We start from the raw sequence: 17795 nt of genomic DNA on the forward strand, positions 1-17795 counted from the left end.
GCAACAGATCACTTCCATGACTGTATAAAAACGAAAATAACAACAATAATAATTGCTACTACTAGCATTGTTGCGGCTAATACCGTTACTGCTACTGGTACTACTAATATTATTGATAATATTATTATTCCAATAATAGGAAGAACCAAAACAACAATGAAAACATTACGTCGCATCCAACGCATCGTGATGCGAACGTTTCGCTGAATTAATAGAAAGCTTCTATATGTTATATATGTCGGGGAACACCTCTCGATTTTATGCAGATTGACGGTAGAATAGACATCCTGTGGCTTACTTAGCGCGATTGTTGTTCGTTGTATGGATGGATGAATGGTATGAGCGTCCCCTTTTGAAACGGGGTGGTGGTTGGGCCACGAAGCTCTTGTTGTTATACTGCCTAATTTCCTCCTTATGTTAAAAAAGAAATAAGAAAAGGAAAAAGCCCTCCATGAATTTCCATATTCAAACTTTCTGAACCCCTATTCTGAACTTTGTTTTTGTACGCTTCCGTCGTTTGTCGTTTGCCTACTTCCACCAATCTGCCTATCGCACCTTACTAATCTCTACTGCGAAAATGTTTCCTTTCCCCCTGCTCTCGCTGAACCCAGGAGCTTCATGGAGGCCAGGAGTCCCCAAATCGACCGCTGGACAAATATCTTCACATTTTAATAGAACATGCTGCAGCGTTGACGATTACAATGATGATGATGATGATGATGACCTTGATGAGTTTGGCGCGTACCCACTCACAGGGATTGGCCAAGAGTTGGGCGGACTTTACTTATGTGTTCAGGTAATGAATTTTCCTTAGCTTTGCCGCAGCAAACACGTGCTGCTTCTTTTTGTTGTATCTCGCTTTCTAAGCTTGTTTCCTAAGGCATCCTGATCTCGCTTCAAAAAGTAAAGAGCGTCTCTTTGAGTTATCATAAATTGTTTCTTTCCTGATTTCGTTTTTCCCTCTTATGTAGTTACTCATAGCAGGTTTCGTTTCCGCCGCCGCCACCCATGAGATTATCTCGACCTCTCTGATTTTCTGCTTGACGTTCTTTGTTGCCATCTTGCTCACCATACAGGTCGTATATTTGTTGGTAAGTTTCCCAGTTCTTTTCCTCCACTGTGAATGAATGTTATCTTTATGTACAAATACCTGAACACGCTCCCCACCCATTCACTTTCTTCCATATTCCTCAGTCGTTCATCATAAATAATTTTACTCTGAGCTCCCCTCACCTCAAAACATGTCCAGCCCATATCCCCCTGCACAGCTTCATTTGTAGTCTTCCTGTGAGCGCCCAATACGAGTCCTCCCACTGACCTTTAGTTGCCATCGAGTCCTGATCGTACTTCTAATTTCGAGCAAACAATTGCATTTCCAAATGTACGTCCTAGAACCATTACACCTTGCCACATACCCCGGAGCACCTCGTACCTACTGTATCCCCAAGCGCTCTGTGTCTCATTATGGCCGCATTTTTCTTCTCCTTTACAGTTATTGTCTCTTCCTGTGTTTCCATATATCTATTGCCTTCGTTTATCCATGCACCACGTTATTTGTATTCCTTTACTTGAGGTATTTCCTGGCCTTGTATTGTCACTGACTGTTCACTGCTTTAATTTAATACCATAACACCTCATTCTTGACGCTAAATTTCAAACCTAACTTATCGCTGTCCTGTCCACAGATGTTCAGACGTTGCAGACGCCAGACGCTGCATATCACTTTGCTTGTTAGCTAGCAACACAATGTCGTCTGAATAAAACAAACCTGGAAGCTGCTGCTCTACTACTATACCCACCTGTTTGCATGAGAGATTAAGCACTTATATCCTTACTTCCATCCTCACCATGTATACATCATATACAGCAGTGGGGATAAAGGGCACCCCTGCTTCAGTCCCTTGTTGATATTGTCACGAATGACACGTGTACTTATCTTTATCGGGCAACCACGTTTCGCCGCTTAACAACTGTAATCGCACAGCGAGGGACGCGCCTGCATGTATCCGACGTTTCTGGAAAGTTATCGACGCTTCTATCCGCGTGTCTGTTGTCGCCGAACCTTGTGTTATCAGAGGTCGCGGTATCCCAGGTCGCGGTATGGGCATCGGCGGTACACGTGGCCGGCTTCGCCGCAGTGGTAGCAGAGCGGGCGGTGGTCGGGGGCGCGCCAAATGTCCGTCTTCCTCGCGTAGGTGCGCTGGGCGACGGGTGGGCGTGCTGGCGGCGGCGGCGGTGGACGACGGAATTGTGGCGTTACAGGGCCCTGGCGTTGTCGCGGAGGGGGAGCTTGACGGCGTGCGACGGCGGCGTAAGTCATCGCTTCTGGCTGGGGCTGCGGTAATTGTGGTTGCACCTCAGGAACTCCTAGCGATCGGTGCACCTCTTCTTTCACGATGTCGGCGATCGAGGCCACTTGAGGCTGCGACGATGGCAAGACCTTGCGCAGTTCTTCGCGCACGATGGCCCTGATGGTCTCGCATAAATCGTCCGTGGCCAGTGATTGAATTCCGGAGTAGCTTGCTGGCTTGGTGCGTCGGTCAAATTGCCGGTTCCGCAATTCCAGTGTCTTCTCGATGCTTGTCGCCTCACGAAGAAACTCGTCGACGGTCTTCGATGGGCTTCTTACCATACCGGCGAAAAGTTCCTCCTTTACACCACGCATCAGTAGACGTACTTTCTTCTCCTCGGATATTTCTGGGTCGGCGTGGCGGAACAGACGGCTCATTTCCTCAGTGAAAATCGCGATCGTCTCATTCGGCAGCTGCGCTCTTGTCTCCAGTAGAGCTTGGGCTCGCTCTTTGCGCACGACGCTTTGAAATGTTTGCAGGAAGCCGCTTCGGAAGAGGTCCCACGTCGTCAAGGTGGCTTCTCGATTCTCGAACCACGTCTTGGCGACGTCCTCCAATGCGAAATAGACATGTCGTAGCTTGTCGTCGCTTGCCCAGTTGTTAAACGTAGCGACCCTCTCATACGTTTCCAGCCAGGTTTCCGGGTCCTCAAATGTGGAACCGCGGAACGTTGGTGGTTCCCTGGGCTGCTGCAGCACGATGGGGAACGCTGGGGCTGCCATTGCGGTTGCCTTGGCCAAAATCTTCTTGGTCTTCTCAGGTAGAAGTCCGTGCTCCGGGGGCAGCTGTTGAAGACGGCGGCTTGCTCGGTGGTCCGGGACTACGTTGGTGTTCTGTTTGTGGTCTGGGCTGGGATCACGGCTTGTCGGGGGCGTCCTGTACATGGACGAAAAGCACCTTTACCAGATGTCACGTGGTAGTGACGGTGAAGAAAGAAGCAATACGGTGGAATACAAAACTAGCTTTTATTGGGCGAACCTGTGCCCACAAAAACAGGCTACACTTAGAGCACAACGATAGCGGCGAACACGGTCGGCGATCGTCGGAAAACTGATTAGCGGGTCAAGCGCGTCGGCTTTTATAGATCAGTCGTCGAATGTTCCAGATTAACTGATGGGACCCGCGTGTCTTCCACAAAGTTCTACACCATTCGCGTCACGCGATGAAATCTGATAACACAAGGTTCGGCGACAACAGACACGCGGATAGAAGCGTCGATAACTTTCCAGAAACGTCGGATACATGCAGGCGCGTCCCTCGCTGTGCGATTACAGTTGTTAAGCGGCGAAACGTGGTTGCCCGATAAAGATAAGTACACTTGTCAATATTAACTTTCTCCTCGCATTTTGAATGCTTCTCGGCATACATTTGAAGAATTCACCGGGCCTTATCATCGAGAAGGAACTGGAAGTTCCACGGACCACCCTGATATCATTCTTAAGTAGGTGGACCGTTTATTTTCGCCTGGCTCAACGAAGCTGGTGGCTTGAGCTTCCCGAGGTCGCCTCTTTCCGGGTTAAAACTGCAAGATGAAAGCGGTGAGCGTGGAAGGAGAGGATATAACGAGAGAAGCGTAGGAGGACGAGGCAGGTTGGCGTGTTTTGAAAAGAGGAGGATGTGCCAATGAGCAGACAAAATCTCCCGGAACCAAGGATCAGGCATCGCGCTTCTTAAGGGAGAACGCATTCAATAACAGGGGGAGCGAGGGACAGAGAGCAAGACAAACCATGGCGGCAAGCAGGATGCCTTGTTTGCCGAAGGCGGAGTACACGACAATAGTGCGCCCACGTTACGGCTTCAAGGTCACCAACTATGGGACCAATCGTCTAGATTACCGCGTCGCCAACGCCGCGGGAATCCCCAAGAAGGAATCGGAAGATGACACGGTGTGTGCCAACTACAAACAGGACATTCTAGTGATCAGCATGCCATCCGGAGAGCGCGCCGAAAAATACAGGACTATCACATGACTGAGGATGGGTGACAAGGAGTTCGGAGCCAACGCATACGAGTCGGCTCCGGAGGATACATCTGAGGGAGTGATAAGATGAGCAACGCACGAGGTGTCTCCTAGAGAAATAGTGGAGATGCTAGTAACACCAAGAAATCCGACGGTCCTTATAGCCAAAAGGATGGGAAACACCAAGAACGTCATCATCCTTTTCGACGGGCATCGCGTACCAAACTATACGTGAGATACGGAAGGGCACTGGTCAAGTGTTCATCATACCGGAAGCAAATAGACGTGTGCTACCAGTGCGGACGCCTTGGTCACACAGCCGATGTCTGCCCGAACCCGAACAGCAGGATAGGCAGAGGCTGCGGGATGGAGAACCCGCCGCAGGACCTCGAGTGCGCAGCGAATTGCCAGCTCGGCGGCAAAGACTACCCTACGGCGGATAGACGATGTAATGCCAGATACAAGTTACCGTACTTGTTACCGTACTTTTTACCGTACGAGCCAGATGAGAGGAAGAAGCGATGTACTACGAAAGGGAAGCTGAAAGTCTGTACAGGCCAGGACGGGAATACTGGAGACAACGGTGGGAACATCGGACGAGGGACGCATCCGGAGTGGAAGACTTCCCCAAGCTCCAGGCAAGGGAAAGGGGCCGCTCGACGTCCAACAACAGAACCAGATCGAGATCGCGGTCCAGATCGAGATCCAGACCCAAGACCAGTAATACCGGATATCCCAGAGCACAAGGGGGTAGAGGATCCCAGAGCCCAAAAGGAAACAGCAACGTCAACGGCGCCGCGGGACCCTTACAGGTGAGTTGGGCGGACGCGGCTTCCGGGGCGCCTGGGGAGGCAGAGGCTGCTTTTCAAGATAGAGTTAAGACGGTAGAGAGAGAATCGGCGCAGATCAGGCAGAGCAATGTTGCGTTTATGAATGAAATTAGAAAACTCAGGGAAGAGAACGACCGTTTGAGGAGCGGGAAAGTGTCACGCAACGAGGAAACCTCGCGAGCTATAAGGGAGGAAAAAGACACAGCAATGGAAGCAGACGTAACACTCACCCCATTAAACGTAAAACCGAGAAGGCTCCGATTCAAACCGGAGTAAAGAAACCCAAGTCAGCCACGATACTCCAGGAAAGACAGGAGGAAATTGAACAGAAAATCGAAGCCAGCATCAAACATAACGAAACCAAATTTGAAGCTAAACTCGAACTGGAAGTGACGCTTGAGGCAAAGATAAAGGCAAAGATTGAGGTGCTACGAAAGGCGGTGCTACAGCAAGTGCAACAAATTATGGCTGACTTCGAAGCGAAACGAGCAATATGGGGACCGCAAACAAGTTGGGGGGGACCGGTTAAGACAGCCACCAAGCCGTACACTAGGCCCCCTACACCGCCGAGGGATTGGAAAACCAGTAACGCCGCCATAGCCAGACGAAATAGATACACGATTTGGCAATCGAATCGTAGAGGATACGATCGAAAACGATGCATTTTGCAACAATACCTTCAACACAAAGAAAACCCGGATATTATAATGATGCAGGAAACGCACGGGCTGGCAAAACTTTCGCGATACAAGTCCTTTGGTACTGCCAAAGTGTAGACGAAGGCGCTAACGACGTTGGTAAAGCGAAATCACTCGGTCGTGCAACACGACACGGAGGTTAAGTCACTCGATCACATTCTTCAAGAACTCATACCGCCGCAGAAAACGAAGGACAGCTTCTCTGTAATAAATATATATAGCAGTCCAAAATGCAGACAACATAAATTTCGAATGCTCTTTAAAAAGACCCTAGCGATAGCGGACAACCGAGCGGAAGTGATCGGAAGCGATTTTAACGCCCAACACGCGGCATGGGGCTAAAAAATCGAAACTCAAAAAGGCAGGAACCTCTGGCTAGACGCGCAGTAGGAAGGCCTGACCCTCGTGACCGACCCATCTGTTCCCACGAGAATAGGTAAGAGCGTTTGCGCGGGTACTACGCCAGCTTTAACATTCACCAAGAACATGGTGGACACGCAGTGGACAAATACGCAACACGACTTTGGGAGCGATCACAACATACAAGAAATAAAATTAAGGGCAGGACCGCGCAAGGCAAAGTGTATACAACTTAAAATTGTCGACTGGGACAAATTCAGGAAAATAAGGGAGGAGGCCGACGACACGACACAAGGTATTGAGGAATGGACCGAAAAACTAAAGGGAGATGTGGCGGCAGCTAAGAAAACGGTTCCACCGAAGGCTTGTTGTTTGTTTACACGTCTTTATTCACATTTTTGCCCTTAAAGGGCTGCGGTGAATTGGTTTGGGGAGTGGCGGGAGTGAGGAGGTAAGGGAAATAATTGGAGACTTAATTATCTACATCATGGGGTCTGATGCTTTCGCTGGTACGTTCGAGATGAAGAAGCCTGGTCCCAGTGGCTGGAGCCTCAGGATCATCCAGGAATTCGTACAGTGACCGCCAGAGCTCGTTGGCGGTAGCAGCACTGCAGTGTCTCGCTAGCGCCCAGGTCTGTAGGGAGGTTGGTCGCCATTCCGTTGGGAGCGAAGCAAGGGCCCTTTGCCTGGGGCCAGAATACAGCGGGCAGTCCCAGATTAAGTGTTCGAGGTCCGCCCTGGTGTTGCAGGGGCTGCAGGTACCCGCACGCGAACATTCCAGGCGACGAGGGTCCTCCTTTCTGCGAAAACGCTGCACGAGGAAGGGAGTAAGGAGGGTGCAGTCTGTACCTGCCGGAGCAGAACCTGCTGCCGACGAGTAACAGCCTGGGAGGGAAGGGGAGGAATGACCATCGGATTGGACGTAGTGAAGAGATAGCTGCGTCGGTGGCGCTTGGCTTCGGCTATTGCTTCCATGGGATCGTACCACTGACTGTGTATTTCCCTGTCTTCAGGTACGTTGTTCACTAATTGTTCGGGCGGTTTCGACAGCGCGGATAGTAGCGTGGCGCGCGCTAGTCGATGGGCCCGTTCATTTGCTCGTGGCGCATTTAGAGAACGTAGACAATAAGCTTCTACACATGTGGGAAGCTAAGGTAGGTTTGCAATAGAGATGGAAAAAACAAAAACACAAATGGCGGCTTCGTAGAAAGAAAGCCAAATTGAACATGGTCATAGAACAGTACGCCCAGCAGCTACGTAGACAAATGTGGGAGAAAAAATGCAACGACATGGACAGTCAGATAGGAATGGCAAAAACGTAGAACATCTTTCGATATATGTTAGACCCGGACGGGACCAAGTCGGCACCTAGGCAAAATATAAATCGGCTAATACAAGCGACCGAGGGACAGAGCAGGACTTCCTCAAGGAAATTGAGAAAAGATAAATCTCGCAAGCAATGCCCGTCACACACCCTGAGTACACAGGGCAGGAAAATGAGGAATTAGACAACAAAATCTGCGAGTCAGAGGTCAGGGCAGCCCTACAGAAACACAATACCAAGTTCGGCACCCGGACTAGACGGGGTAACGAATAAAACGCAAAGAAACTTGGACGATGAGTCTATAACTAAGTTAACATAATACATTAACGAATGCTTGAAGGCAGGGCAGTTTCCGCAAGAGTGGAAGACGGCACAAATCGGGTTAATACCTAAACCGGGCAAGCGACCCCAGATTGAGAACTTGAGACCCATATCTCTCACTTCTTGGGTGGGTAAACTAATGGAGCACGTGGTCCTAGCGAGGATAGCCACCTACCTCGAGGACTGGGACGTGCTCCCACCCACGTTGATAGGATTCAGGAGAATCCTCTCAGCGCAGAACGCTCTGTTACAACTAAAACATCAGATCACAGAAGATTCGGGCAGATGGACAAAGGCAATTCTCGGGTTCGACCTAAAAGGACCTTCAATAACGTAACACATGCAACGATACTAGATAGAGTAGGAGAACTAGGACTGGGAAAACAGACGTACGATTACGTACGCAATTACCTAACGGGCAGAAAGGCAAAAGATCACAATAGTGGACCTAGTTTCGGAGGAGATCAAGATAGGCAGCGCAGGTACGCCACAGGGCTCGGTATTATCACCGATGCTATTCTCTCTGGTGCTACTCGGGCTGCCAGCCAAGCGACAAGAAATCGAGGGACTCAATAATACCTTATACGCAGACGATATCACCCTATGGGTGAGAAACGGAAGTGACGGGCAACTAGAACAAACGCTTCAAACAGCGGTCGAAACAATCGAACGATACCTAGAGGGGACAGGGCTAACCTGCTCGGCAGAGAAATCGGTGCTGTTGCTGTACAGACCGACTCGCAGAGGTCGCAAACCAGGCAACTACAGGGAAGATCTGACTTATAGATATGAGATACAGTTAAAGATGGCCGATGGGAAACCCATACCCAAGGTCGACAGGATCAAGGCATTGAGGCTCCTCATCATAGCCAAGGGCAACAATGGAGAAACCCTCAGAAGACTGGAGGGAAGTGTGGCGCAAATCATGAGGCTAATCAGAAGGATAGCAAACAAACATAGCGGGATGAGAGTATGGCAGGTCGCGGAAAAGGTCAAACTAGAATGCCTCACTCGGAAAATATACAAACTAGCCATAGGGCTACCGATCAGCACCTGCACGGACAAGTTGCTACAATTAGGCCTAAACAACATGATAGGCGAACTCATTGAAGCGCAATGCACGGCACAATATGAACGCCTCCCTAAGACTAGAGCAAGCAGACACATCCTAAAGACACTAGACATACGTTACCATACACAGCACGGTGTCAAGGTAGACATAGCGAGAGAGACGAAGGAAACAATGGTAATACCCCCCATACCAAAGAACATGCACCCAGAACACAATGAGGACAGACGAGAGAACAGAGCGACGCAGATACAGAAGAAATTCGGCAGCGACAAGGACGCAGTATTCATGGACGCGGCTCGATACAGTCGCAAACGGGGGTTTACGGCAGCCGTAATCGATAGCGAGAAACAGTGTAAGACGTGCGCAATGACACGCACCACAAGGAAGAAGTAGCCATAGCTCTCGCAGTAGCTGAGAATGACGCAACCGTGATAGTCAGTGATTCTCAGACGGCAGTAATAAACGTTACTGGAGGCACTACGCATTCTTCTCCCAGAAGCCAAAAATTGCAAAAAGTAGACATCACAACGACACCCGCTCCCACCGTCGCTGAGGACGGCAACAACAGCGTCGCACATGACGCGGCCCGATGGCTTACGGACTGAGCCGCGGTCGCAAGTGTCGCCCCGGCTCCGTCCGGACGTGACGGTGCGATAAATGAGTGGGAGTGGGAGGAGGGAATGACCACATATAATGACATCACGAAACGCTACAGGTTACTGAGGGGCACATTCCGGAGACCTCAACCAAAATTGACAAAAAAAGCAGGCTGTCGCATGGCGGCAGTTATATATATATATATATATATATATATATATATATATATATATATATATATATATATATATATATATATATATATATATATATATATGATGTGCGAGAGCGCAGGATTCGGATGTCCTAGTTTGTAACTGCCGCCATGCGACAGACTGCTTTTTTTGTCAATTTTGGTTGAGCACATCATATATATATATATATATATATATATATATATATAAATATATGAAACGGACAAATGCGACACATGTGAATGAGTGAGTGAAGAAACATTTATTGCAGGTCCGGCGAGGACGCGAACTCGTCGCCCACCTGGCTAGTCCCACGTCGGGACCGGCAGGTCTAGGCCACCGGCCCGGTCGCGGGCACGCCGGACAGCCAGGATTTGCTTTTCTACAGCGGGGTTACGCAGAAGCGAGTCCCACTCCTCCTTGATGAACTTGGGGTATGTCGACCCGCACTCCCACAGCATGTGCGCTAGAGTGGAGGTCTGCCCGCAGGAGGGGCAGGCGTCGTCGCGATACACGTCCGGGTAAGCCTCGTGAAGAACGGACAGACACGGATACGTACTGGTCTGCAGAAGCCTAAGCGAAACGGCTTGCGCCCTATTCAGCTTGGCGTGAGGGGGTGGAAAGACCCTTCTAGGCATGTAGAAGAATTTAATGATCAGAGCCACTCTGGAGCATATATTAGGGGAATGCCGACGGACACATAACAATAACGAGAACGTGGCCTCCAGCAACAGCCTTCGCACGCGCTGGGAAGCCCCGCCTTCGAGGATCAACTATGGGCCGTCCAGCGGGCCGAGGATGCCACCAGGACCCACGAACTCCTCAGGAACTCCGGACCCACGACCTCAGGACCCAGGAACTCAGGACCCACGAACTTACAAGGTATATGTAAACTGGTAGGGAAGCTTCCATAGTAGCCCACATGTCAAGAAAACGGCGGCTAATTGCAACCGTCGCCATGTACGTATCGGGGGGACAGCTACCAGCAAGCAAAAAATAAAAGTTAAAAAGTGACGTCACAACCGGGAATGGCATTGACGTGAAGGTGTTATGTTCCTTGGCGCGAATGTTTCAATTTCTTTAGCGTCCGGCATTTCGACCGCTACGCCAACAGTTATTATGCGAAGCATATTAACGTAGGTTTCGGGCCTTCGCGCGACGCCCGGCGGTGGCCACCATTGACCTTCAAGTGACCTTCAAGTAGGTCACGTGACATGACGTCACGTGATGACGTCACACCGGCTGCAGATGGGGCCTGATATCGCGCCGTCGGTCGCCTCCCGGCGGTGGCCACCATTGGCCTTCAAGTGACCTTCAAGTAGGTCACGTGACATGACGTCACACCAGCTGCTGATGGGGCCTCATATCGCGCCGTCGGTCGCCTCCCGGCGGTGGCCACCATTGACCCTGAAGTGAGATCACATGATGTGACGTCACGTGATGACGTCACACCGGCTGCAGATGGGGCCTCATATCGCGCCGTCGGACGTCGCCCGGCGGAGGCCTCCACGCTTCGGTTCGCGCCTCGCGCGCGACGCGGCGGCGGCGCCACCATCGCTGCATCACGTGATATGTGACGTCGCGGCAGGGATGAAGCGGCGCGCGCCCGCCGTCGCGTCAGTCTCTGTGCCCGCAACCACGCCAGCGTCTTTGCGCCGGGCGTGTATGCGGTCAAGATGCCTCCAAACGCTAAGGATACGCTAAGGTTAAGTCCAGTGGATGCGAAGCATCCACTGGGCTTAACCTTGATAAGCCTCCACTTTTTTTTTTTTTTGAGGCTGAAGCGAGATAAGACTCACCTCATCTAAAGTGCCACTGTCTCCATAAACTATAGGAGTGGCGTATGTCTTAATGTGGACATAATTAGGCTATTATTGACGACACTTGCTCCAGTAGGTTCCTTATGAAAGTGAGTGAATAGGATGGAAATAAATGACAGTGTCACAAAGGTTCCAAAACCAACTTCATTTTTATTCGTCCAAAATATAGCGACCAATATAAGTGACCAAACAAAACATGTTTCATTGGATGAAAAGTGCTATGGCCATCCCATAGTCGTAATGTATAGCAACATATGCGAAACCTTTTCACAATATCATTCGCAATTCCGCGCGACACCATGAATTCATGTCGAACAGGTATCAAAAAAGACAACATTGTCCAACATTATTAGAAAACGTTCAACTTACTAATTTTGCTGTACGTCGGACATTCAGAGCCTGTGTTGTGTCGCGACGTTTCTTCGCGGAGCGTTGCGCATTTATCGTCACGACGAGGCACAGCGCGTCGGATGCCGCAGCGTAAATTTTCACGATAAGCAAAAGTCCCCACTCACATCTTTCGCCAAAGAACGCCATGCGCTAGGTCGCGCAAAATTTGAAGTGAAGCGCACGCCAGACTTTGAACAAACACGCAAGGAAATGAAACAAAAACAGTCGGATGAAACCGATGGGTTCAAGTGAGTAACGCCATTCTACACGACCTAATAGCTGGTTTGCACAGTCTTGCCAAGTCTTGCGCCAAAATTATATGCTCCCAAGCGTTCCGCGCACAAACGAGCATAGAATATAGCCGGGTGTGCCGCTGCTGCGTCCGCTTATCGCTATTATGAACAGCCGAGAGCGAAGCACATCGCTAGCGTAAATCGCACAGCCAACGCATTCGTCACTGCCTTGTCGCCTTTTAAGCGGCAGCACGCTCTGCTAAATGCTATGTTCTTTTGTACGCGGACAGTTTGGGAGCACTGCAATCAGGGCGCGCAAGCGGGTACGTCACGTGGTATTTTTCTTTTTTCTTTTCTTTTTTTACAGGCATGTAATCCTGTACCCTGTATGTTGTAAGCTAGACTCTTTCAAGAGCTAAGGAGTAGCCGGCGTCTTCAATTGTGCGTCAACAACTCCTTATATCATATCAATAACACCTAAGAACAAGCACCTTGCCCTGCACTTTTGAGAGTATGAGGGGAAGTGGGCATGGTAACTATACCTATGTACGTGAATGCGACAAGAAACATCAGCTGCCTCGAGCAAAGCGTGCTATGTACATACGAAGGAATTTTGGGTATTGACCCTTCGCAATGATAGCACTTCGCTGCTGCTTCAAAGGAGTGTTTTGGTGTGGACCAGAATACTATACCGCAGCACTGAGTGCCGTCTAAATGTCATAAGTGCGTGTGTTATTAGAAGGAAGTACCCTATCGACTTTGCTATTTGAAATTTGTTGCAGCTCGGCCAATCTTTTTAAAAACATTTTTCTGTTGCCGATTGAGTTACGCTGCTGTACTACGGTCATGTTTAACACATTGCCGAAGCGGCAATGTTCTAAATTCCTTGACATGCAAGTAATTCACAGCACTACGTGTCGTAAGTGCTGTTTGGTATTGGACGGTAGCCTTTGCTGATAATACGTTAGAAATCAGGACTGGATGGAATCTGTTGGTACGAACATTTCTTGTATAACACGTACAGACTCGTATTTCTCGTAGAACACGCATAAACTGTCATACGGTCCCACACAATCGTGAAGGCATATGGGTCTAACTTATCGTACTTAGGGAACCTGTCTCAAACTTCCATCAAAAAACAATAGTAAGTCTTGCTTTCTCTCTTATCATGCAGGGGGTCGGGAACACCAGGGAGAAATTCCTTCGTCTAAACGCTTCCTTGAATTTGCCATCACAATATGGAGAATAAAAGCATACTTCGCCCATGACAAACGATGGTGAACCAACGAACGCTCTTGCCAAAAATGTGCAAATGCGAACAGGGCGTCTTAAACACCGCGCTAGTGTGCAACAGCGGTGGAACCTGCGCACCCATTGCGTAGGCCACAGCGTGCAATATTGTGGCGGAAGGCGGCGACGGTGTGCGCACCACAAGGACGCAGTTGTTCTTAAAACGATGCTGTCACTTCGAAAGAGTTCAGTGCCGGAAGAATCACCGAAGTCCGATTTCTTTTTTGTATTTTCCTTCTTATTTCTATAAATGGTGATCCCGCCTGGATTTTCAGTCGCTAGAGGCGCCTTTTCGATGGAATATGCGCTTTCTGCTCTGGTCATGATCCAGCGAGTCTGAACCATCACCGTCGGCCAGGCTTCATCTTCACAACAAACTCCCCTACTCCCCCATTTCAGACCTGATTTGTCACGCACCATGCAACGAAGCCAATGCGCTACTTTTAAGTCGAACAAGCGTTTTTATAGGCGCAGAAAAAAAAAACTAGATCGTCCGTGCTATCTCGCACCTACGTTATGACACCAAATTTTTGTTCAGGACAGCAAATTCGAGCCATCAATTCGAGGTGGCTCATTTAACCTAGGGAACAACTCCCTTTGCTTCCGCGCACGCCTGTTGAGCCGCGCCGTCGGCGAGGCGTGTCTCGTCCAGGGAGTGAGGCCGCTTCCTGGTCAATCAATCCCTGCACGTCGCCCGTCGTCACCGACAAGTCAGCCGGGCCCCGTGGCGACGACACGTATGAGCGGTGACATGACGCCAGTGCAGTTTCCAGCGAAGTCGTCCAGGTCGATGTCGAACACGGCCACGGGCGCCATGGCCATTTGGTCCGCGTACGTGCGGTTCATGCGCTTCTGCAGCGCGTACTCGTCGGCGAACGTCGCCACCTGGACGAATGTTACTATGCTGTACGCACAGCAGAGAGAGTGGTGCAAGCGAAGTAAAGAAGAGGCGGACGGCGGCAACAGAGCCCTGGCGCAGTCGTTTAACGTGTCGCAATGTCTAACCGGTCCAACTACAATAGCACAAAACACTATATTCAGCTGTCCTCGGCAAAAAGAAATGAAAAAAAAAAGGGGCCAGGAATACCTTCGTGAATATTAAGCGGCTGCAGATATTATCACGTTGCGGTGACGTTGGAATCGATATGCCAAATGCGCTAGTTAAAATTAAACTATTTATTTAGCATACTCGTGCCCAGAAAAACAGCAATACACAAAGCAGAAGTAAGGGTAAAATGCGTCGGCCATTTATACATGACTCATCGTACACTGCTGCGAGTGTATCTGCTGCGAGTGCCAGCGTGTACATAATTATTGCCGTCGCGCACGCAATCTGATTAGACAGGACTCTTTCGCTATTGAATTGGCGACAACATTCGACAATGTTACGATATATGAAGGCGCATCTTCAATCAATAACTTCAATAACTCTATGGAAGTTGTTAGCCGGTGGAAAACGGTTGCCGCGTCAATATGTACACGTGCCAATATGCTGAAAAAAATAAACAGTGAAGTTGGTTTGTTGAGCGGTGATGCTAAATTTCAAGCACTTCTGAATTCACACTGCATTTTAATTGAGGCGTCCCGAAAAAATTGATATATTTTGTATAACATACTGAGCGCATAATATTTAGCGGCACATCTCTTATGTCAAGGATGTTATGCAGAAGTACATGCGTACTATCGTGAGCTATATAAGCGGGAACACGCCAACGCGTGGCAAATAGCCTCGAAACCGAGTTAGAGCGATACGCGGATGGCGCTGCCGAAAAAAAAAGGACGGGGGACGCTCTTCCGCTAGCAGCTGGCACTCCCACCGCGCCTGCGTTTGTCGAAGACGGCAGCTTACGGCATTTCACTGGCCACCGATAGCCGATAAGAAGGTTACGTGTAAGTAAAGTACAGCAAGTCACTCTTTTTTTTCAATCATGCTTTTTTTTTTCTTGGGAGCGCAGCTCTTAGGAACCCGTTCCTGCGTTCCTCCGTTCCCCCATAGGACCTGATGTATATCGTATGGAGCGCATCGTGTCAAGCCTTCCTGACAAACGGACAGATTTCCCAGGGGAATAGATCTGGAATGTTTACACCTCAAAACAGTGCTGCTATTGGCCACGCTTCGCTGCACAAAGTTATCAGTAACCGCAATATCAAACACCTTTATCAATGTGCGCTGGCGATGCGAAGTTCCGCACTTTAAAGAGAGGTATGGTGGGAGTGCCAACAGTCATTAGAAGAGCGCCCTTCTTTCCACTTTGTTTTTGAACGGCAGCCGCCACGTATTGCCCGTACAGGCGCTCATGTGTTGCCGCTCATATTTCTCACGATAGTACATACGAGAGCAAAAGTCTAGAGACCACGGCGTAACAGAAAATTAAAAATATCTTCTAGCGCAGCCCTTTAATGTGATGTTTCAATGCATTACATTGGTCGAACAAGTACACGTAGGTTGTGCCACTTGATTTCAGCCTGCTTGTCTACGCTTCGAATAAGAAAAAGAATTATGGCACCCGTTGTTCTTAATCTTTTGCCCCTTACTAGACTTTTGACCGTGACTTTGCGCCATTCTCTTTTCTACAGGACTGAGGTACCATCCATCTCACAAAGGCTCATCTACAACGGGGCATTTTATTCACTATGCACTCCAGCAGAATTACAACCGTTGGGGTTGTGACGTCAAGAACAATAATGCGCATATTAACGTGCTTGTTTCAATTTCTCCGGGCTAGATCTTAGTGTTGTAGATAGTACTATATAAGAAACAATCGAATGAATGGTATATCAACAACTAGCGCAAATTGCATGTATATCAGGTATCTCAGGTTTAATAATTTGTGCTTATAGAGCACCGCATGTTCTGCTGTGCAGTAATTACGCCTATTCAGTGTTTGGTATTGCTTTTCGAATGTGTTTCACTTGTCTGTAGTGTTGTTTCAATAATTCAGTATCAATCGATCTTTCTTTATGTATGCTGGCAGCCATCACTGTAACTTAATCGATATACAGCAGATCAAGTATCACACCGATCGGTGGTGAGTTAGGCTCCCATCAACGGCACAGATGTATTTTAATGCGAAGCATTCGTCGCCTCCTTCCAGGCACTTTCCTTGCAACTGCCGCTGTGCGGCGCTGTGTTGGACAGCACTACCTTCGTCATTGGCCCACCTTCTCCAGTCCTTTCCTCGTCGCAGCTAAAGCTACGCAGAAGCTGTGCGACATTGCACCGCCTTCAGGAACGCTTCGGGTCGCATAGGTTATAACGTTTCATCATCATCATCATCATCATCATCATCATCATCATGATCATCATCATCATCATCATCGTCATCCTGCCTAGGCCCACTGCAGGGCAAAGGCCTCTCACATACTTCACCAACTACCCCGGTCATGTGCTAATTGTGGCCATGTTGTTCCTGCAAACTTCTCAATCTCATTCGTCCAACTAACTTTCTGCCGCTCCCTGCTACGCTTCCATTCTCTTGGAATCCATTCCGTAACCCTTAATGACCAGCGGTTATCTTCCCTCCTCATCGCATGCCCTGGCCATGCCCATTTCTTTTTCTTGATTTCAACTAAGATGTCATTAACTCGCGTTTGTTCCCTCACACAATCTGCCATCTTCTTATCTTTTAAAGTTACACACATAATTCATTTTTCCATAGCTCGTTGCGTCGTCCTCAATTTAAGTAGAACCCTTTTCGTAAGCCTCCAGGTTTCTGCCCCGTAGGTGAGTACTGGTAAGGCACAGCTGTTATACACTTTTATCTTGAGGGATAATGGCAACCTGCTGTTCATGACCTGAGAATGCCTGCCAAACGCACCCCAGCCCATTCTTATTCTTCTGATTATTTCAGTCTCATGATCCGGATCTGCGGTCACTACCTGCCCTAAGTATGTATTCCCTTACCACTTCCAGTGCTTCGCTGCCTATTGCAAACTGCTGTTCTCTTCCGAGACTGTTAAACATTACTTCAGTTTATTGCAGATTAATTTTTAGACCCACCCTTCCGCTTTGCCTGTTTAGGTCAGTGAGCATGCATTGAAATTGGTCCCCTTAGTTACTAAGCAAGGCAATATCATCAGCGAACCGCAAGTTACTAAGGTATTCTCCATTAACTCTTATCTTTAATTCTTCCCAATCCAGGTCTCTGAATACCTCCTGTAAACAGGCTGTGCATAGCATTGGAGATATCGTATCTCCCTGCCTGACGCCCTTCTTTATACGGATTTTGTTGCTTTCTTTATGGAGGACTACGGTGGCTGTGGAGCCGCAATAGATATCTTTCAGTATTTTTACATACGGCTCGCCTACACCCCGATTCCTTAATGCCTCCATGACTGCTGAGGTTTCGACTGAA

General features: G+C 48.9%; 1 protein-coding gene across 1 annotated transcript in view; it reads right to left on the bottom strand.

Moving 5' to 3' along the window:
• Nucleotides 1–10834: 10834 nt before the first annotated feature.
• The window catches only part of LOC129387711 (uncharacterized), a 29829-nt gene continuing 22868 nt past the window's right edge, over nucleotides 10835–17795 (bottom strand). Inside the window, exon 3 of the mRNA XM_055077157.1 lies at nucleotides 10835–14325. Within this exon, the coding sequence (XP_054933132.1) occupies nucleotides 14152–14325 (174 nt within the window). The 3' untranslated portion in view covers nucleotides 10835–14151. The remainder of the gene's footprint in view (nucleotides 14326–17795) is intronic.

Source organism: Dermacentor andersoni, chromosome 2 (assembly GCF_023375885.2).
Source record: "Dermacentor andersoni chromosome 2, qqDerAnde1_hic_scaffold, whole genome shotgun sequence".
Lineage (NCBI taxonomy): Eukaryota > Metazoa > Arthropoda > Arachnida > Ixodida > Ixodidae > Dermacentor > Dermacentor andersoni.